This window comes from Patiria miniata, unplaced genomic scaffold (assembly GCF_015706575.1).
Source record: "Patiria miniata isolate m_02_andy unplaced genomic scaffold, ASM1570657v1 HiC_scaffold_7, whole genome shotgun sequence".
NCBI classification, from domain to species: Eukaryota; Metazoa; Echinodermata; class Asteroidea; order Valvatida; family Asterinidae; genus Patiria; species Patiria miniata.
Window position 1 is genome coordinate 2,492,410 of NW_024037074.1, and position 23,411 is coordinate 2,515,820.

Consider the following 23,411-nt stretch of genomic DNA (forward strand, 5'->3'; position numbering starts at 1 on the left):
GCTGTTTCAATTTTCTAAGTTTTATTTTTAATTCTTTTTTGTATTCTTTTGTGGTTTTTATTTTTGGAAGTAGGCCTATGTTTTAACTCATTTTTACTATATTCTACCCAAATACTTTTATTGCCCACCCGATTTTAGTTAGTTTATATATAAATATTCCTGTTTTAATATTTTAAAGCGATTGTGGATTTTATTTGGGTTTTATAATCTTTTCCACAACCCGCGACAGAAATGTCGAAGTAAATAAATATATAAAATATATATAAATTTCAAATTTTGTTCAACAATTTTACCTCATTTTTTTCGGGACACCTCTAATGTCCAGTCTCAGTCGCAAGTGGCGTAACAACTGTTTTTATTTCTAACGTGTAGTTGATGTTATTATTTAAAATGTCTTTAAAATGTGGTTGGTGTGTAGTTGGATGGAAAATGAAATGAAATAATGACAGAGATTAAAGCTTTTTTCTCATTTTTTTTATTACACATAAAAGTCATAATCGCATGGCTGATTTTCATTTATATACAAACAAGAACCAAATCGGTCAAACATGGGAATCAATTAAGCTGCCATAGAAAATATTGATTTAGAGTCCTGTATGTAGACTTGACTTTGGTAGAAAATTAATGTAACAACGATCTTACAATTTTGGAGCCTTTACAACTGTTAACATTGTAAAGCAAAATAAAGATTCTGCTCCAATAATGTCCATTAAAAAAAAAAAAAAAAAATTCACAATTTTAATGGACGTCAACTAACAATGGCCCCCTCACCATAATTTGTTACTTTATTCCTGAGAATATACTAAACAGGTTAAATTTCCAGCTGATAAGCTGCAAGAGAATTAAAGTTAAACATTTCGCATAAAAAAAATTAAAAATCTGATTGATACATTAATCACATTTTGATGCCACGATTATAGGAGCAAATTAGAAGCAATTCAAAATACAGTACGCTATCACTAGTGTTTCCATGGAAAGGCGACTTTTCCAATTCAACATCGTTCTTGATAACGTCCCAGGTGCGTTCTGCGCGACAACGCTCGGGTAATTATCAGCACCCAGACTCTAAAAGTGGTCTTAAACAGAGTGATAAAAACCTCCGGAGCACACATTTATTCCCTTAATAAAATCACCCATTCTTCATTGTTCACATGTAACAAACCACAAACAGAATACATTTGGAGGCCTCTTAAATAAACCCACAGTTGTTGACAACAAAAGCAAAATAGGGTTGCTTTGTTGCAATGCACTGCAGAATTGGCCTTTGCGTGATAACCTCTTGGTACGTACCGTGACGGCACTAATTGTGAAGTGCCTTTCTTCATTTGAACACAGAAACTGTTCGAAGGTTTGATGTTGTTTGTGACTCGCCTGGTCTTTGTTCAGGAAAGAGACTATGCAATCACTACGCGCGGTTTGAGAATTGCCTTGTTTTTAATGCAGTCCTTGAAGATCCACAATTTTTTTTTCAATTAACTTTACTTTTACGCTTTATATTGTCATTGTTTTTTCTTGGTTTTTCCAGCATTTTTGAATGCAAAACTTGAAACATGTCAGTGTAACAATATTTGATCTATTATACTAACCCCAAAATAGTTCGTTTCTGAAAATTACAACAAAAGCCAATGATGTACATTCCCTTTAAAAGGTACTTTACATCCGTTTTTAAAAATTATTTCTATGTTATGGCAAATTTCCACATTCATGAGGCCAAGTGTGATGTCATTCATGGCAGAAACTTCAGTTGTCATGTAAATCATGGGCATTTAAAAAAACAAAATTAACCATAGAGGGATATCTTATGGTTTTCTAACATTTCAGAGGATGGGTATTTGCTTAAAATATGCTTCAGTGTAAAATTAATGTCTTTAGTCCTTTAAAGTTGGGTCGCCACTGACCAAGTCTGGTACCAAGTCGTCTAGTCTTGGTAAATGTCCATTAGGGAAGACACGGTCAGAGCCTCAGTCAACGCATCGACTGTCGTATTCTCCCAAGCGTGGAACAGCTCGACGCGCTTCCTCTGGTTCATGAGGAAACCATTGTTGGAGAAGCGCCCTCGGATGCCGTGGGCCTCCAGCCAGACAAAGGGTGCGGTGGCGTCACTCGTGAGCTGGATGCTGAACGTGTTGTTCACGTTCTTTGAGACGTCAAACTTTGTCGATCAAAAGACAGAACAAGTCAATCAAAACACAGAACAAGTCAACGACTGTTTGCAACTTCTACAAATTAGAATCCAAATGATGACATTTTTCCTGTCCCTGTTACATTGATGAGAAGCAATGTGTGACAAAGTGCCTTGCCCAAGGACACAAGCACCGTAGCCGCAGGCTGGACTCGAACCCACAACCTGCAGAATTACCAGTAGACCACAAATTCAAAGCTCCAGACCACGAGACCACAACACTCCACTTACCTTGGATTCATAAGGGAATAAATACAAAGATAAACATTGAAGTAACAGTAAAATGTGACCTGTTCTGACAAAATCAGACTTTTCTGGGCGTAAGGTCAAAAATGAGATTTTTGCATATTGTTAAAATATGATCTTTTTCCTTTTAATAGGTGGTTTAATTTTTGAAACCGGTCATTCCTACGCAAAGTTATACTATTTTGAAGTTCATTGTGTCGAAAAGTAGAAAACGGAGAAAATGGCCACAAACGTCACAAAACAGTAATTTCTTTAACTGATATACCCTTAACAAATCATCAAAAATACTATATTTAGAGTTCAAATTAGGGTTTCAAACTTTTACAGTATATTCTAGACATGTTCAGGATTACAAATATGCAAAAATGTGCAAATCGAACAAAATCACTCCCTCAGCGTTTTTTGGCCCTATCTTAATTTCAACCTCTGCCCAGAAGCGTCTGCTTTTGACAGAACAGGTCACAAATTTGGTTTATCTGTGTGTAATCATTGTCATGGCTAGGATGGTACTCTTCCCCCATCCAACCTCAGTATTGCCCCCCCCCCCCCCAATATTTTACCTCAATGTTAGGTTTTTTGATCCCCTCGGCATCAGAGAATGACGACAAGAAGAAAGGGTTGATAGGGGACGCCAGCTGAGGCTGGATACCGGTGACTTGAAAGGTCAGGTAACAGGACTGTCGCTTGGCACAGTGCGTTGACAGTATCTCTGACGTTTTCCGCACTAGGACCGGCTCCGCACTCTTGTTAAACTGTTCAAACAGAAAAGTGAGGAATGGACATGTAAAATTTAGTGTGTGGCCAAGCTAATGTGACGACCAGTGAAGCAAATGGTGCCTGCACACTAAATGCATAAAACTTTTGCTAATTACTGCATTGTCACTCAATACGACATTAACAATTACAGACGGTCATTGTGATGTCATGTAAATAAGGTCTATAGACTAAAACAGCTGTTATCTGAGGTGGTACTGCGGTGGCACAAGGCTCGCTTTAGTCACGCTCAAGTTAACGCACAAACTCCAGGCGCCTTCCATGCACCAAAAGTGTTACCAAATTGCACCCGCGTCCAGTGGTGCACCAAGGATTTGGTCCGGGGGGGGGGGGGGGGGGGGACTCACAATTTGTTTCAAAAATGTTGCCCTAATTTTTTTGGCCGCAGAAAAAAGTTGTTTATTTTTTGGCATTTGACGTTGGTGGCGGCACTTACACCCCTATTATACTACTCAAAAATAGGTCACGCACATATCACCAAGGTCAAAATGTGGGACTAAAAAAAAAAAATTGAAAACCTCGGGGGGGGGGGGGGGGGCTCAAGCCCCCCGAGGGCCCCCTTCCCCTACTGCATGTGTCTTTTTGCAAGTGCGGCATCATCCGAAAACAAGGGGCTTTAAATTTTATTCACCGGATTACATTATAGACACTAACTTAACACTCAAATATACTTAGCGTCCTGAGCCCATGAGTCCGAGTCATTTTCCAATGGACTTGAGTCAAGTCCAAGTCACGAAAAATGTGACTCGAGTCCGACTCAGGTCTGAGTCCTGGACTAATGTCCTACAACAATGGTCAGTAAGATAGGCACAAAGAGGACCGCTAGGCCGCCCTGCTGAGACCAACAAAAACAATGCTTGTGTTGTTCTTTTCTAACCTGTTTGAACATTTTGATGACTGACTGTAAAGGTGTCTGACTGTCCCACGACCAGACGGTCACGTTCAACATGCCATCAAAGATCCTGTCAACATCGCTGATGACGTAAACCGACAGCGTTCCTTTATCGTCTTCCACACCGGAGGCGAGGAGAGGCGCGAAGAAATCCTTGGCGAAGTAATGGAGCATCTTCCACTTGCCTCCGTACTCTAGTTGAAAAAAAAAAGGTTGAAAAGTTGAACAAAAAGATTGACTGGAGCGGGGCTTAAACCTGTAACCTCCGGATTACCGTTCCGGTGTTCTCTCCAACTGAGCTATCCAGCCCTATGTTGGCCGTTCCCCAATTTGTCAATATCTTTGTTCAAGGGCGCTAGTCAGAAGCCAAAATCTGTATATGCCATGCAGCCAGGGATCACGCCCAAAGTCATGATGCGGACCTGGGAAATAGCGAATCCCCATTTGTCAGTTTCCATTAGTGGCTCATATTAAAAAAAAGTTGTGAGGGTACTGGTATCAGTTGCTCAAACATGCTACAAACACGTTGGATAGTTACAAAATTCACGAAAAGAAAACCCACAAATTAATTGGACTATAAACATGTACTTGTGTTAAGATAGTAACATTTTTAATTAAAAAAATTAAACAAAGAGGAAAGACAAGAAAACATGGTCGAGATAAATGAAAAATAAAAACAATTCTTAGTGACTCTTGCAAATTGTGAATATTTTTCCCTGATTCGGGGTATCTCTGAAAATGCATCTTCGGTTTTGGGGTCCATCTTCATAATTATACACTTCTTCACCATTCCCCTTGACAACTTTTCACTAAAGGTGTGAGCTACAGTGCCAAAGACACTTCTAAAGATTCCTTGGTTTCACGTCGCATGAGAAATGCAAAAAAATCCTGTCTTGCTTCTAGTCGAAGCTTCTTACCGATAGAAGCCCACGACGGAGCCTGCCAGATGTCGTTGAGCTGCCAGTACACAGCGCCCATTGTCATTCCTTCACCGTTGACGATGGACGACTGCAGTCTTCGGTAGTGCTCAGTCTCAAACTTGTAGCACAAGGCTTGGGATATCTAAAGGTTTTCAGAAGGTGTAAAAATAGTTTATTCTTTGGATCTAGATCAATTTTTGGCTAGGGAGATTAGATAATTGAAACCGAGATATTGCTGGTAATAAGTAAAACCTGGGAAAAATCTAGGAAAATTTAATGGTCAAAGCATAAGGAATAAACTGTCATTTTAATATATTTGGATTTCTCAGAACCTTCTGCCCATGCAATGTAACTGTTACTAATGCAATCCTTGAAAATGCACCATCATGTCCAATTTAACTATTTTAAATTTGTTGTTTTGCCATTTTTAAGGGTATTTTAGTGCCTTATGCTAATGAAAATTTGCATACTCATGAGCAAAATTGTGAAGTCTTTTCAGGCAGAAACCTGAATGTTATCAGTCATTTCAGTACCAACAGTTGCCAAAATTTTGGATATTTTGACGTCATAAATTTTCTTTGCTGTGGTGATTCGTTGTGCCAGTAAATGGCAGTAAGCCAAGGAGCAACCAGTCCTGGTGGATACTTGCGCTTTTAAAGTACCCACTATATATTATTTTTAATTAAATATGTTCCTAAAAAAATTCACTTCATTGACCCTTTAAGAGTTACCTCGCATGATGCAACTGTAAACCTCTCAAAATTTGAATAATGTTGTGATACCCAGTTTATAAATATTAGATTCAAGTACATTTTTAATTCAATATTGTTTGGAGATGAAGCGGAGTTTTACCTGCGTCAAATAGATCCTGTTTATGAATTTCTGTGTCGTGTTTGTGGAGGTGCTGTCTTTAAAATGCCGCTTGATCTGTGTCATCATTTGCTCATTTCCTAAGACGGATATAGGGGGAATATTGGAAACAAGATAAGAAACAAACTTCCATCAACACAAACCGAAATTTTTTTGAAACTTTTGATGTTATCGGGCTAATGTTTAAGACAACTGTCTCTCATCACAGAACAGTCGCATGGCATTCTGAATTCACATTGGCTAACTATGAATGCAGATTGAATTCCTAGTTCATGATGCTATAATACAGGCAATTCAAAATACAGTGCACAACCAAGAGGTTACCACATTGAGTAAATTTTTCGCAGTGCGTTGTGAGGGATGGTCGACAAATTGGTGTGGGACATTTAAAATTGTTAGTTTGTCCGGTCGGTAGTTTCGTAAGCGTATGATTTGAGTATCTTTTTCTCTTTTCGTTTCTTTTTATCAAGATGGTGTGTTTTTTGTGAGACAGTTTTTTGTGATGACATTTGTGATTTCCAATTATGGCAAGTCGGCCATGTTTTTGTAGACCGTAAACTTGAAAAATGGACTGTCCATGGCAACCTGTTGGTGGCGCACTGTATTGGGAATTGCCCGTATTGTTGCAAGGCATCCTGCTCAAGGACAACACACAATGATTCCAAGCTGCATCTGTCCCATTTGCCCCAAGGCCTTCAACCCAAATCTATCACATTTCGAAAGTTTGCCAAAAATAAACCTAATAAAGACTATCCGCTCCGTTCACAAGTACCCCCTCACCGGCAAAGAAAGTACAGTTGGGGGTGACTGACCGACGCCATCTGTTGCCTGACTGTGTGTACATAGTACAACTGAATCCCCTGGTGTATATGCGTCACACACAAGAAACGGTGGCGTCAACCAGCGAAATGGCCCACCCATGGGACATCGTTGCTAGGTAAAAGGGCGCCCTCTTTCGTTGGCGCACAGAGCCCATACTGGTCTAATGATTTCATATTTGAGGATGCGATGTTCTAGAAGCAGAGCATGGATTCAAATTTAGCCTACATCAACTAAGTCAGAGGCCTGAAAACTCCTGGAAACGAAACCGAAGATGAAGTCATGGTTTCGCAAAACTCTCAAAGGTTGCCTACCGTCTGCATGGTGTTGCCGATGCTGGCTGAAACTGCTGTTCAGCGACCAGTCCCCCATTTGGGAGACTGTCTCCAGCGTGTCAAACGAGGGCCAGGACTGGTAGCCGTACTCCGAGGCAAACCGCGGCTTGGGGAACACGGAGACATCCCAGCAGTCGGCAGGGTAATTGTAGTAGTGAACTGTAAAGGGTATAAACAGATTCTGGAAAGGTTGTACCAGGTTTGAGTCGTGTGGAGGCATATGGACTCCGTGGCAGAGTGCCCTCTCATCAATGGTGACAATGACAAAGGGCTTATACTGGAGGGCACGCGAGTGCAATTGTTGCCAGACGCCAATGCTCACGTGCATTTGTCTAGTGCAGTTGCTACATGTATGGGTTTGAGTACAAACTGAAAAATGGTGACAATACAGCGCCCCCATGGTCTCTACATTCCCAGGTACCCATTTACACTCTCTTTGTGGAGAGAGACAATTGTAGTAAAGTGTCTTGCCTAGGAACACAAGAACCATGCCCCCCCCACCCCCCGTCTGGTTTCAGACAGGCAAACTTGATAGACCTAGCCTTTCACCAAGGCCATCGTGGCTTACCTTGCCCGCATTCAAAGTGGCGAAAAGCGCGAAGCGACTGGAGATTGAGACCACACATGCGAGTGGCGAAGCCACGAGGGCCTTTTCTAACTTGTCGAGAAATTCTTATGTTTTTCTTTATAATCTCGATTTTTGCTACCCCAATAGGGTAGCAAAATTCCAACCAATCATCAGCCTTTTTGTGCGTGCGTGGCTACAACCCAGACGTGTCGATGCGCCCGGATGCTTGCACAAAATTTAAAAACAAAAAATGCGAGTCTAGTTTTCCACGAGATCGTGGTGCGTAATTGTTCTTACATTATCTTATTTTAACTTTACTTATAAAAGTATTTCAAGAAATTATTTGAGTGTATGAACTTATTTTTCATCTGAACTTTCATTGCTCTTACGTTTTCCTTACTCACCCTTCTTTTAAAAAATGGAAGCGACTAGGCAAAATCCGCGTTGTGATTGGTTAACCTTCAGCACTCTTCTTATTTGCATGAAAAACAAAATCGAGTTGGGAAAGGCTTCGTGGCTTTGCCACTCGTGCGTGCTGACTTAATCTTTGCTCCAGTCGCTTTGGGTCTTCGCAACTCCGCCACTCTAAGCCACGATTGCCTGGGCGAAAGGCTACTATAGACCTGACTCTGAAGTCATTCCAAATGATGGCAACAGTCAATCTGCTGACACAGTCCCTCAAAACTGTTTCAAATGACGAACTTGATTCAAATCTAATAGGGAACAATTTACAGTGGGACTATGGGCTCTATGCACAAGTACCTCTCAATGGTTCCCAAGGGAGAATTGGGGAACCAGTGGGAGGGACTTTTGATTGCAAGGCCGATGGCACCTGACGCTTTTGCAAAGATGCCCTGTGTACATTCAGAAAAAAAATTAGTCAGGTGTATTTTGGGCTATATGCGCATGAACCAGTACATGCACGTTGTGTCTTCCCCACTTGTGTTCGCAAAGCATTATCTACTGTTTGTGCACACAATATACTTAATAATAGTGGGTGTCGCTTTCCACCAAATGTTGGTCTCAAAGCGCTTCACAATTATTACCCGTTCATCAGGCCATCAGACCACTTTTCTGCAGCTGAGATCAGCGCAATCTGGTCTCTACATTCCCAGGTACCCATTTACACTCCCTTGGTGGAGAGAGGCAATTGTAGTTAAGTGTCTTGCCCAAGAACACAAGAACCATGTTCCCCGTCAGGGTTGGAACCCCATACGATTGAGCACTGTAACCACTAGAACGCTGCAACCACTAGACCACGGCACTCCACATGCAAGCCTGAAACAGGTGTACCTGTACCCCCTCTCCGCCCCCCTCAATCCTCCCCCACTCCAACACCCCCAACCCCTCCCCAATTTCCCCCCCCCCCACTCCCTGCAAATGATCTCGCTAGGCTACTGCCCCTTACCATCACCATAGTGAGGATCTCCTGGATCCTTCGCTACCCATCCCTCCTTCTGTGACTCGGGGCCGTTGGAAGGGCTAGAGCTGACAGATGGTAGGTTGGAGTTCTCCTTATTCAGTGCCTTCAGGACAGTGTCAATGTACAAGGTGACGTAGTCCTTCTGGTATAGACTGAAATTCTTCGCTGTTCCATACCTTGTGAAAAGAGTTCAAGGGATAGGGACATGGAAATAAGCATTATAAACGCTGATCAGTGGCTTTGGCTTTCGGGGGGCTCACTATTTTTTAAAAAAATATTTTTAGAAGTTAAAATGTTTTCACCAAATTTTCCCCACAATTTTGGCCGCAGAAAAAAAAAGAGTTTTTTGGGGGGAGGCGGACTATTTTGACATTGGTGGCGCCACTTACACCCCTATTATACTACTCAAAAATAGGCCACATACATATCACTAAGGTCAAATTGCAGGGAATAACAAAAAATACCAAAAAAAACCAACAATTGACAACCTCTTGGTTGAGAAAGCAGTAAGCCTTTTCGGAGTTTCAACTGCGCATTCGTAACCTGTGACAACGCACATTGTTAATGCCCTTTGACAGTACCCACAATGCACAAACAGCCTTTTTGTAAAGTCAGTGGCGCGATGATGTCAAAGGCCATTTGAGACAAACAATGCGCGTTGTCACAGGTTATGAATGCGCAGTTGGAACTCCGAAAAGGCTTATTCTGATGGGTTTCTGCTTTCCAACTATTGATACAACACATTTACTTACTGTATAATTACAAATGAAGGAATTTTGCCCTTCACCACTGTGAATTTTATAAAAAAAATTTGTTGGTCCAATATTCAAATTTTCTTGCTTAATTTCTCTTTCAGGCTTTTTATTTGACCCTTTGTCCTTTGAATTTGATTAAGTTTATTGCACGTCGTTGTATATTTTTAAAACTGATTTTGAAGTGTACCACGCATGTACCTACAGTGGTATTTATACAACACCTGAATAAATCCCCGTCATCTGATTGGTGGATCATTGATCACATGTCATTGAATTATTCATACCAACGCACAGCGCGCGCGTGGCGCGCAGCGCACAGTGCAATGGAAGTTCTATTGCACTGTGAATAGAACTTCCATTGCACTGTGTCACTGCTGCTGGTGGTGGCGCTGTTTTAAGTCGAGATAAATTTAATATGATTGTTCTCAACCTGTTGAACAGTTTGCATTAATATAAATATGATGAACAGTTTTTAACCTGAATAAATTGGCTATTAAAAGTCAACCAATCAGATGACAAGGATTTATTCAGGTGTTATATAAAACAAATAATGAATGTTTCACGTTCGTGCAATGGACAGAATAATTTCATTCAGTGACAGATGAAATGTTCCATTCCACTCGGCTTCGCCTCGTGGAATGGAACATTTCATCTGTCACCTCATGAAATTATTCGTACCATTGCACTCACAAACATTCATTATTTGTATAATATCTCTATTGGTGTCTTTCTTTCTACCAAAAAAAAAAAAAAAAAAGGAAAAAGTGACTACAAAACTACGCAAATCACATACCAATTCTGTCTGAGGGCGACTTCATTCTCGTTGTTTGCACTCCAGGCAATGACAGAGGGATGGCTGGACAGACGCCTCACCTGTAAAGAGTGAAGCCACGGGGAGTTCATTTCAGAATCCAGGCACAGTGCTATGGTACTCTCACCAGTAGTCCCCAGTAATAGTAGGAGCACTGCTCCAGATAGTGTTCAGAGTGACCACCATGGAGTTGGCACAATTCTTCTGCCATTACTTTGGACCATGTGAGTTTACAGTGACCTATGCCTTAATTTATATACCTGGAGCTCCGAAAGCTGCTTGATCACGTCATTGAATTATTTGTCCCAACCCACAGACCAGCGGCACCGCAAAATAAAAGCTCTATTCCACGGTAAATAGAAGTTCCATTGCATGGTCACATGATTGATGGGGCTGACCAATCAGATAACAAGGATTTATTCAGGTGTTAGTATTTTACAAATAATGAATGTTTCACATTCGTGCAGTGGAATAATTTCATTTGGTGACAGTTGGCATATTCCATTCCACTCGGCTTTGCCTCATACAAGAGAACATTCCATTCGTCACCGAATGAAATTATTCTTACCATTGCACTCACAAACATTCATTGCTTGTACCTACACAGCAGGTTAGGGCTTGAACTATGGTTAACCACAGTTTGTGCTTGGACGTGCTTTAATAATTTTGCTCAATTGTAATAAAGAAAATATTGCTTAAGAAGAAATTGCTTAAGCAAAATTTCCTTAGCAAAATTGTACAATGGTAACATGTTTTTACTAAGCAAATATTTCTGTGCTTACCACCTAGCTCCATGAAATCAGTCCCTGTGACTATTATTGATGGGCGTCAATCGGTGGGGGACGGGGCCAAGTCCCCCACACTTTTTAAAGTGGGGGGGATATCATATCGTTTGTCCACTTCTTTGATCCCCGAAAATTATAGCCTACTATAATGATTCTATAGCTCAGAATAGCTGGAATGAGGAAACAAGTCCCCCGCACTCGCAAATGATGTTTAAAAGATAATATTTTGCTCAAAAAAATTGTTTAGTGATCAGAAATTGCCTCAGATCACACCACAGAGTGTCTAGAATCCAAATTTTTTTCGGGGGCCCTTAAGTGGGCCCGAACCCCACGCCGTTATAGGGCTTCGCGCCTCTTGCTTGCATTGGTGATGATCAAGGTATGTCCCCCCCCCCCCACTGTTCAGAAGAGATTGATGCCCTTAGGTACTTCAAGGGATTCTGCCACGTTTTAGATACCTGTTGTACAACCTCCTCAGTCACACTGCTCAGAAACGCCTCGCCCACGGGATACATGGCGCAGGCAAACTGGAAGTCCTGCCAAACCATGATCCCCAGCCGGTCGCAGATCTCGTAGAAAGCGTCCTGCTCATACACGCCCCCGCCCCAGACCCGCGTGGCGTGCATGTTGGCGTCCACCAGCGACTGCAGCAGGTTGGTCAGACGGTCCCGGTCGATGCGTTCCTGGAATGCGTCGGCCGGGATCCAGTTGGCACCTTTGATGAAGATGGGCCGGGTGTTGATCTTGAAGTAGAAGGATAGGCCTGATGATCGGGCAAAGAAAAGAACGTCAACATTACTGCTCTGAATAAATGAGAACTAAGTCGCCAAGTATAGTATTATTTGCTAATAGTCAGATCTGTGTGCATGTACTTTACAAAGGTTGGGCTCCAAGTCCCATACTTAGAGTACCTAGTCACATACTTTTTCTTTCTTTTCTTGTATTTCTTGTAAAAAAGTTTATACTAATCTTTAAATCTTTCTCTTAGTCTAAATGTTTGGTTTGCAGGTGTTTTATTGAATAGAAGATAATCCTGACTTGCAATTTCCAGAAAAAAAGTAAACAATTGCCCTTCTGGGGAAAAAAATTACATGTCTGGGATATCTCAAACGTGGAGTATGATACATAGTTGTCAGGTGCAGAACATTAACCAGAAAAATGGATATTTGAAAGAACAGCCAAACATTTCTTCCACATTTTCGATCCCAAGCTTTTAAAGGTAGTATATACATGTACCGACATTTGCTTTTGCTGTAATTTTCAGAAATGGATGGATTTGGGTGTTGGTAGTTTATGGCAACTATTGTATGCTGCTGTTTAAAGTTTTGCATTCATAGATGCTGGAAAATCCAAGAAAAATATATACTGTTCTTGTATTCTGGTTCCTGGCCTGACCCTATTTCAGACGAAAACGGAGCGATTTTTGACATCGAAAAATTGCCAGGTCAGGGAATCAGACTAGCAGGCTTGCACTCGTTCGTGGATATGTAACTGAGGGCAAACAAAATGTGGACTAACTTATTTTAGTAAATTGGGGGCAGTGTTTGAAAAAAGGCAGTTTATTTCTAATGATGGTTGACAGACCATCATTGGAATCCGATACAAAAATTCCACTTTCCTTGAAAATGACAGCACACCAGGTGCCATGATTTCATCACAGGATGATGGAAACTATTATTCACTTACAGTCAATCAAAGAATTCAATAATAATTTGGTAGGTTTTTTTTTTTTTGATGCCTGCAAATGTTGTATGTTACCTTTAATGCCAAACAAGTTTGCATTATTAGAAAGCTCAAGTGTATCCACTTTTGAATGCAGCCATGCTGTCCTCACCTTTTGAATTGGGAACCTCTTCCTGCACCAACTCAACGTTACGGAAGCCAAACTTGAGGGACTTGGTGGAGTTTTCTGCAGGCCTGTCGCTGCTCTGAAAGTGGACGTAGAGATCGTACAGAGGCTGTGCTCCGAAACCTGCTGGCCACCACGTATCTGCCTGTAAAAATAAAAAAATTGAGACTGCCAACAATCAGCATGTTTTCCTCTTTAAAATTTCCTGATTGAACTTCTTATCATTGTGTTTCATAGTTTGCTTTATTCCTATTGGTCGAGAATCTGTCACGTGGATGGTTTAAAACTGCTGGTAAAACACCGTTGCGTTCTACACCCCAGTGCGCAGTACGTAACGCGCCGCGTGCGCACCAATTTCCATATAAGGAGATTTGTAGCACTAGGCCCGCAAAACATAGACACTAAAAAGGTATTGATGAATGGGAATAAATATGTGCTTGGTTGGAATTAAACACTCTGCTGAGACTGGTCGGAGTCTGGATGCTGACAATTACCCTTGCCTTTAGCTCGGGCAATAGTCAGCATCCAGACTCCAACCCATCTTAAACATAGTGTTTAAAACTGGCCAAGCACACATTTATTCCCTTATTAAACGAAACATTCTGCAAAGATTCAGAACCATGATCTCCATCTACATATTAAACCAAATATTACTTTGGAATTTTGAAGTTGGGTACTTGTGATGGATCACAAATCAATCGCAAGTCCGTCACAAGTCCTCCAGTCCCAAGTTAAGTCACAAGCTATTCAAATGAACCGTGACAAAAGCATTTCCTTTGTTATTGTTCATCCAATGTTACTCGTGAATCGACTTGTAATTTACTTCTTGCCAGACTTCTTGACTTGTGCCTGACTCGATTGCAACATTAACACAGGGCAACCTCATCTACCAATTTGTAAAATGTTCTGCTGTAGATAATCAACTTGTAATTTACTTCTTGCCAGACTTGTTATCTTGTGCCTGACTCAATTGCAACATTAACACAGGGTAACCTCATCTTCCAATTTGTAAGATGTTCTGCTGTAGATAAAGAATGTCACAGATCATAAACTGGAAAAGCAATCAAACATCCCAAACTCACGTTCTGAACTTGAAACGTCATGGAGAAGCTGGTCTGTCGTTTTGTCAGCACCACCGTTGCGTTGTGGGATACGTGCAACTCTGGGAATTCAGCCGTAACTGTACCTTTGCAGCCGGTGTTCGAGCCGAGCTCAAAATAAGTGGTGATGTTGATGGCCCACGGTTGAACTTGAAATTTCTCTTCATTGAAAGATAGATAAAATGCTCTATTAGAATGGAACTTCAGCATTTTGGAAAATCAGTGACTTTTCAGAAGTCTTAAATATTCAGAATTCATTTTTTATTCTGTATTTCGTGACCCATCCCTACATATTTTGCACAATGTATCTTTTCAATCATATGATGTCCACATTCCCAATAACAAATCATTTTTATTTGCAAAAAAGAAGGAATACATACTATTCCATGGAACAGCAGTTGCAACTACATCTCGTATGACAGCACAGTCAAATGTTTCAATTCGAATATCCTTCCTGTTAAAAAAAAGATGCTGCTTTAATAAAAAATAAGTTGCAGTCCAATGGTGACGGTACTCATGTGCCATAGTACGTGGTTTCTTACCCTGACGGGGAACATAATGCTAAATTTTGAGTTTACCTACCCATTATGTAACAGAAAAAATTTGTTTGGGGTACCTGAGTGGAGATAATAATGGTTTATCTGAATTTGTCAATGTTACATAAATTCTGAAATGTTAAGGGAATTTACCGAGATTTGTTCGAGTGAACCAATATTAGAGAACACTATGCCGATTTTGTGCCCACCGTTTTTGAATTTCGGACAAAATTTCATGACTCTGATACACAAAGGTTCAACAGCAAGCATTGTTAAGGTAATACTTCCAGTATTTTACTGAATGAATTTGAAGTTTGTCAACAAAAAGGTTTAACAACACTGCATGAGGAACTTCGACGAAAATGTCGAAGTGTGCCATGTTAGGGGACTCATACATTCACATGACATCTTGGCTGATAAACTCTTATTTCTACTAAGCAAACGTTGTCTCTGCTTCAATCATCACTAGTCCTTACCAGATAGCTTGAGGGGCGAACGCCGGCCCCCAGTCCCACCCAAAGGAAGACTGCTCCTTGCGGATGAAGTTGGGATGGCATATGCCATGCTGGACATCTGGGGGGCAGTCCGGGGGAACGTCGTAGGCCGTGTGGGCCTTCCATTTGCTCAGTGCGTACTTCATGGCTGAACTAAAGGCTACAGAGATCGAGTTTGTCCCTTCCTAAATAGGGTAAAAAGGGCATGCGTTGGAACATCCTTTACGTCTGCAACTATGCAATTATTGTTTCAATTAGAGGTGGGATTTAAATCTGGATTTTTATAGCATTCTGTTTCACTTTCACTATTCAGTTTCGATTTTAGAAACCGGATATTTGGAACCGAGCTTGAAAAAAAAGTAAGCCGACCATTTTTTTGTGACACAAGCTAAAGAAAACACTGCCAGAACATTCCCCATGTTGCTCTATGGTCTCTGATTGTAATATGGTCTCGGATTGTAATTCCATTCATTTGCTACTTGCAGTGGTGTTCTTGGTATATAGCCTGACCATTCAACTAATATCAGAGAGTTCCCATCCTTTTTTTTTCAACATTACAGCTCTGGAGTGTCATTGTAGAAGCCCAGTGGTCATTGAATCCTGCAAACTATAACCTAGTCACTGGTAGGGCATTTCATGTGGCACCTCACTCCTCACTTTTTGTTGGCATGACTGTGAGCTGATGGAAACTTCCGGTTTAACCAGATAACCATTCGGTTTGAAAAAAAAAAAAGTACAATCGGATTTAGAAATCTCTGTTTCTCCCACCACAATTAAACAGATTGATCATTTTTTTTTCTGTTGCTGTTTTGATTAATTGCGTAGCCGATTTATTATTGCATCAAATAGTAGATTTAAAAATACCACCGCAACTAAACAAATGTTGTCAGGGGGGTTTCCAAGATACCGTGGTAAACTTTTTTTTTTTTTTCACAAGAACTTTGGGTTCTTGCATCCATCCTTGCACAAGTATTCTCTAGCTTAAGCAGTTCGCATCAGAGGATGTGATAATACGCACTGGCTGTTTTTGTACACAGGCATGGCTGACGGGTTAATATGTCAACATTGTCTTGAATCGCCTCCGGGTGACGTCTGAACATGCGAATCTCTCATTTCTTTTGTTCACACACACAAAGTCCGTGAAGTCTGTGGAGGCGGACCGCGTGTTGATCTTGAATTGCTGTTGTTGTGCAGGGCCTATTGAGTATTAAAACGTATGAGGTTTCGACAAGAAAGATCGTACAAAGACTGTTGGTATGACTCTTGCGAATCAGTATTTGTGGCGTTTCGCTGTGTATCAGAAGTTGGCTGGAAAATTTTGCCTTTTGCGAAAATCGAAATTTTCGGCAAAAAATAATCCTGGCGCAAAGTGGTTAATATCCAAAAGGACCTGACCATTTCGATAATTAAATTCAGAATGGATAGACAAAGTTAGCTGTGGTTTTTCTACTAGCTTTATGTTCTCTTGAGGAGGGCCAAAATAAAATTAAAAAAAAAAGAAAAAAAAGTGTAGGAACTGTACATGGATTTCCAGGTCAGATGTACTTACTATAAGGACGTTCTTAACGTCAAACTCGTAGCGAACAAACATATTTTCAGATTTTCCAATCGTCTTGCCGTTGACTGTGACAGTTGATATGGTGTCCAGGCCCTCGCAGATTAACAGAATGTTCTTGGAAGCCAGTTGCTCCTTTGTCACTGAAATAAAAAAAAAAAATCAAATGTTTTTGTTGATATTTCAACAAAGCTCATAACGTGGCTATTATTAGTATCATCAAGTTGGCACAATGATTTTTCAGTTATTGATTCCAAATTTATAAATACCTAAATAAAAGACAGTTTACCCATTCCTTTTGGTCGAGATAGAGCCCATCCTGTGGGTGGTTTTAAATGATTGATAAAACACTACTTGGTTGTAAACACTTTATTACTGCACTGCTGCATTCCACGCCACATCTTGCAGTATGCGCCGTGCACACGCCAGTCTCCATAAAAGGAGATTTTTTAACACTATGTGCGTGAGGCACATACCATAGTCATGGCAAGAGGGGTGTTTCACAAAACATGAGTTAAAATGGTTGAACAAAACAGTGACTTTTTTTACTGGTTTCAACTTTTTGACTAAAAGGTTTTTTATGAACCAAGTCCAGGCCCCTGGCCAGCTTTAAAGGTACTTGTTTAAAACCAGCTAAGCATATATTTATTCCCTTATCAAATACATCAGCATGTAACATGAGCATGCTTGAAACCCCAGAAAAAATTAACTTTTTTTAAAATTTATTGAGGTTTTTCTGGTAATGAAACCAAACGTTTTCTAAAGAGTGCACCTGTACTTACACTGAAAAAAAATCTTAGGAAATAAAATAATGGAGAAATGTTCATCATTTAGTTGTGGGAGGACAACCTGGAATTCCTTGGGTTTTTTTTTCAGGGACGGAAATCCAATCCATCTGTTGGCCTGGGTAGGACATGAACCCGGGTCTCATTTGAAGGTGAGCAGAGTACCACTGCAAAACTGACTCAAAAGCCGAAATGGACATCAGATTTTAAAAAAAAATTACAATAAACCAAAACAGGGTAACGAAGAGAATTATCACATAATATAGGTCTTCCTTTCTTACTGCTGAAGTCTCGTGAGTATGTCCAGCTGTCGTTGGCCACCCAGCGGTAATTGACGTCATTGCTCTCCATGTACGGATTGCCAATCTCGTCAGCTGCCATCAGTGCAGTGTACACACCACCGGGTACTGTGGCTGGCACTGTGATACCTAGAATGCACATCATACATTGTGCAGTTTTAGAAAGAGAGAACTAAAAAATTCTCAGATGAAAGACCTAGCTTTAAGGAATGGTTAAACGTAATGGGGTTGGTAAATTGAGGGGGGGGGGGCTCATTTTTTGGACAGCCTGCTCAATGGTTTTGATCATAATTTTAAATGATACAAAGATTTTTTCTTCTCCAAATTCTAATTGGGACAGAGGGTGGGGCACAAAGGGCGGGGGACAGAGGATGGGGCACAGAGGGTGGGGCACACAGGGTGGGGCACACAGGATGGGGCACACAGGGTGGGGCACACAGGGTGGGACACAGAGGATGGGGCACACAGGGTGGGGCACAACATCCCTCATCTAGATGCAGCATAGGCTTTCTTGGTAGAGTAATCCCATCGCAACCCAATTCGGGCTAAACTGTTCAATCAACAGCCATATGGATAAGGTACGGAAGCTTGAATTGCCATTTATCGCAGAAATCATGAATTCAAAGATAAATCCTTCCGCGATACCGCGTTACTGTGATAATTTATCGCAGAAATCCGGAATTCAAAGATAAATCCTTCCTCGATACCGCGTTACTGCGATAATTTATCACAGAAATCCTGAATTCAGAGATAATTCCTTCCGCGATACCGCGTTACTGCGATAATTTATCACAGAAATCCGGAATTCAAAGATAATTCCTTCCTTGATACCGCGTTACCGCGATAATCATCACAGAAATCCGGATTTCTGCGATTTTATCACGGTAACGCGGTATCGAGGAATAGGTATCTCTGATTTCTGGATTTCTGTGATAAATTATCACAGTAACGCGGTATCGAGGAAAAGGTATCTCTGATTTCTGGATTTCTGTGATAAATTATCGCAGTAACGCGGTATCGCGGAAGGAATTATCTCTGAATTCCGGATTTCTGTGATAAGTTATTGCGGTAACGCGTATCGCGGAAGGAATTATCTCTGAATTCAGGATTTCTGTGATAAATTATCACGGTAACGCGGTATCGCGGAAGGCAATTCAAGCTTCCGTAATAAGGTGCCATAAGTGAAAACAAAAAGAAAAGGAAATAAAAGGTGCACTTTTTACAAGCGAAAAAGAAAGAATTTACAGGACAATGTTGCCATACAGAGGCTGCATTGCTCTGATGGCAGGGATGGCTGGTGTTTGGAAGGCCTGTACGGATGGGGATGAGAACAGCAGATGGTGGCAGCCCGTTCCAAACTGACATAGTCCTTGGGAAAAAAGGCGTATTTGTATACATTGATAGTTGGTATGATCAGAAAGGTGTATTTAAGTGGATGATTGATACGCTGTGAATTATGTGTAGCTTGCTGGAAGTGCTGTGGGAATGTAATATTGACTAGGTTGTATCATATGATTCTTCACAAATGTAGATGACTGTTTTGCATAGTTTTTAAAGGAACCTGATGTGGTAACAAATTTTAAACTTCAAGTTCAAAAACCTAGGAGTTGATGGCCTTACATTTTCTTTTGTAAAGTGTGCGTTAAAGCCCGAGTCCATCATTTGCAGCTCTATCCAAAAAGTAACTGGCGTAAATATTGTTGAAAAAAAATACTTGGTTGAAAGATAGTAAGGGGACTGAACTCCCTGTGAAATTATTCTTTCTGGCAAGCTGTCATTTTTAAGAAATCAATGAAAGAAGGACTTTCCAATGGTGCGTCTTAAGAAGCACCGTTGGAAATTTTGTTAGTTCGTTTTTTTTATTCAGTGAAGCGCGCGCAAGCGTTGACACGACGCAGATGCGCGCATGGTTGCTACAATTTGTCGGATCGGTGTGTGATATCGCGTAGGACTTTGCAATCAGCTCAGTGAGAATGTGTCTCGGGCGCTGAATTCAGGCCCAATTCAATACATGATTCAGCAACTTTTGATTTGAAATTGAGATCATAGAATGTTGTTTTTCTTGAAATATACAGCTGAAGCTGCGCTGAAACTTCATCAGGTTAGTTGTTCAGCACCCTTCTTTAGATTTTGAGCACTTTCGTTGCTTCCAACGAACAAAATGCACAAATTACAAATGATGGACTATACCTTTAACAAATTGAAACTTACTTTTATTTCCATTTGTGAGTGACCATTTCCCTCCCAGGTCAATCCTGGTTTCTGCATCAGTCCATTGGACAGAGAGTGCAAGAGACAACGCCAGCAGGACAACACGAGGACCCATTTTTAAAGTTCAAGCTGACTGCAGTAAACTGTCAGTGTCAAGATGCTGGGGCAAAGAAGAAACAGTCTCCATTATTACATTCCATATCTCAGTTTTCAGTTATATTTGTTAACAGTTTACACAACTTCACAGAAAAACATAAACTCAGACACCGGCACCCGATTTCACCAAACTCTTCGTAACTTACGATGCATCGCAGTGCTGCGACGCGTCGTATCTCTACGATGCATCGCAGCTGCGACGCATCCTGCGATCCATTTCACTAAACACATCGAAAGTGTGACACGTCGTAGGTGTATTTATAGCACAACTCAGTGACTGTTTTATGTCTTAAGTCAGCGTACAGTAAATGGTCGTCTGATATTCAACAAAGAGTCGTCGGATCTCGGCTCGAAATTTGTTAAAATGTAAAACAAAATGGCGGCCGTGCGATGCAATTTTGAAGGAAAACAAGCTCTCCTTGGACTGTATAGCTACTTTGAAATTTCAACTCTAAAATTCCGGTCTAATTCATAATTATTCAATGAATTTTCTATTTACAACTTTACACACATTGCCTTGGTATTATAATCTCGTTAATGTAATGTTTGTGGCATAAAACTGGCTTAGAAATGACTCTTCTTATTTTGCGACGACCACTAGACACGTCGTGACTTGCGACGTATTTTAAGCCGTTGTCAAGGAACTTACGACGCATTCAACACATCCCAACTTTAGTGAAATGGAAGATACGACGCGTCGCGAGTTGCGACGTGTTACACGTCGTAACTTGAGTTGCGACGCGTCGCAGCGCTTCGTGAAATCGGGTGCAGCAGCAAATCACATAATTTATAGGTAAATTAATTAAGAAAACATTAACTTGAAAATAGAATTCTTAGCTGCGATATTAATGATATGGCCCCATGATATGGTCTCAAGTACTGGACTCAGTACTCAGCCAATCAGCATCAAATTTTTCATTGCATCTAACTTTCACGTTTGCCATCTTGGTTTTTGAGTCTGTTTTCTGGTTGTCGTTGTCGTCTTTTACCCCTTAATTTCCCTAATAAATCAAAGGCCTGCCCTCCTTCCACAAAATTTCACCTGCTGTGCTGATATTCAAGAAGGTTTCATTACTAACTGTTCAGATGTGTCAGAATGTCAGAAATATCAGAATGTCACTTTTGAGTGTCATTTGAGTGTCATCAGTTGGTTTGGTGAGTCTTTTCATCGTGTGATAGGAACAGGGCCGGTCCTAAAGATAAGGATTACCAGAATCTCGAGGTCAAGACGCAGTCATGTTTTGCATAATTAATCGCCGAATCTACTCGCATATCGCAGACCCTTGCTGTGCAAGGGGATAGACCGCCGCGGCCGGATACAGCCCGTCTCAGTCGATTATGCTGATGATTCAACAGATGATGCTACTAAGTTACAAAAAGATCTTGACAGCTTAAGCACGTGGGCAGAAGAATGGCAGATGAACTTCAACTCTAAGAAATGCTACACTATGAGGATTCACAGGAAGAAACAGCCTATCATCCAAAACTGCACCTTAGGAGGTGACATCCTGCAAGCTGTGTCTAGTCAAGCATATCTTGGAGTGGAAATTCATGAACAAATTAGTTGGAAGCCACACATCTCTGCAATAGCAGCTAAAGCAGAGAGAACACTGGGTTTTCTAAGAAGGAACATCAGCAAATGCTCATCACACATCAAACAACAGGCCTACACTTCATTGGTAAGGTCGCAACTGGAATACGCCTCCATCACCTGGTATCCCTACAGACAAAATCAAATTGACCATCTCGAAAAAATTCAGAGAAGGGCAGTACGCTTTATATGCGGAAACTACCATCGTGATGCCAGCGTTACGAGAATGAGAGAAGATCTAGGGCTCCCACTATTGGAGAAGAGGCACAGGCAAGCCTTAACCATGGTCTACAAAGCCGTCCATAATCAAATAGCCATACCAATCCTAGCCCCACTAGTGTGGCCGCGGTATGCTGCGCTGAACCTCTGTACCAATCCCAGACTACATCCAACCAAGACTCCGTACAACACGGCAACAACAACAACATAGATTCATGCGACTCAGCTCCTGTTCTGACAACTACAGGCAAAGCTTCTTTCCAAGAACTTTGCGGGACTGGGATGCGCTCTCCCAAGACATCATTGAGCTGCCCACTGTGGAGCAGTTCAAGGGAGCCATCAGCGCCTGTATGGCTACGTTGCAGAAACCTATTCAGGCATTAGCGCAACGGAGTGCTGAGGTACTCAAGGCACTGGAATTTATGTCTATTGTTAGATCAATGAAGTACATGAGAGATATGAGACCCATGATGTGGCACCAGGGTTTACAAGGTGCTGCGGCCACTGCAAGAAACACCGGGGCGAACCCCTTCTCTTAGTGACAAGTGTTACTGGGTTCTTTAAAGTGTATTACACAACACACGGGACCTACGGCTTTACGTCCCATCCGAAGGACGAAGCAATAGTGGTAAAGTGCCTTGCTCAAGAGCACAAGCACCATGTTCCCACGGTCAGGATTCGAACCCGTGTACCAAGGCACACGAGTCGAACACCGTAACCATTGGACCACAGTACAGCACCCCACCTAGTTCATAGAAGCTAACTTTTTACTTGCACCAACTTTGCATATACATGTATCAGAGCACCCTGCACAAGTGTCCACCATTTGAGACAGCACACCACAGTCATGACAGTCCTCGTTAAGTTGCTGAAAAGGCTTTAAACGAGTAGCCGCATAGTCTCAGTCATTAGAAGTAGAAGTAGAACGTTACGCCAAATGAAAATGAAATGGAAGGAAACGTGAGCTCCAGTGCAATCATGATCCGAAGCTGGAAAAAGTATTCAATTTGATTCGGCAAAAAACAATTGTACTCATCTAAAGATGAACACCTTTATTTGCAATACCTGACTTTCGCTAAAAAAAAAAAAAGCGGTGCAAAAGTTACGGCAAATTTGTTCCATTCCTACCTGATCGCCGCTTCGCACGGACCGGTCACGTGAACGAGCGCCCTCAATAGGTCTGAAACGTAAACATTGATCAAGTCATGTGATCAAAACTCTTATTTTCTAAAAATA

The 23,411-nt window shown here is 41.2% G+C and overlaps 1 protein-coding gene across 1 annotated transcript; it reads right to left on the reverse strand.

The window, feature by feature from the left end:
- Positions 1-1,413: 1,413 nt before the first annotated feature.
- On the reverse strand, positions 1,414-23,369 carry LOC119744601 (beta-mannosidase-like). Its single transcript, XM_038220626.1, has 17 exons — positions 23,304-23,369; positions 20,210-20,369; positions 17,981-18,127; positions 16,909-17,057; positions 15,342-15,544; positions 14,710-14,783; positions 14,312-14,490; positions 13,215-13,374; positions 11,839-12,143; positions 10,578-10,657; positions 9,015-9,205; positions 7,018-7,197; positions 5,867-5,964; positions 5,012-5,156; positions 4,080-4,288; positions 2,989-3,180; positions 1,414-2,152 (listed from the first exon to the last, which is right to left on the reverse strand). Exons 2-17 carry the CDS (start codon positions 20,322-20,324, stop codon positions 1,919-1,921), a joined length of 2,661 nt encoding a protein of 886 aa, XP_038076554.1. The 5' UTR covers positions 20,325-20,369; positions 23,304-23,369; the 3' UTR covers positions 1,414-1,918.
- Between the last annotated feature and the right edge of the window lie 42 nt (positions 23,370-23,411).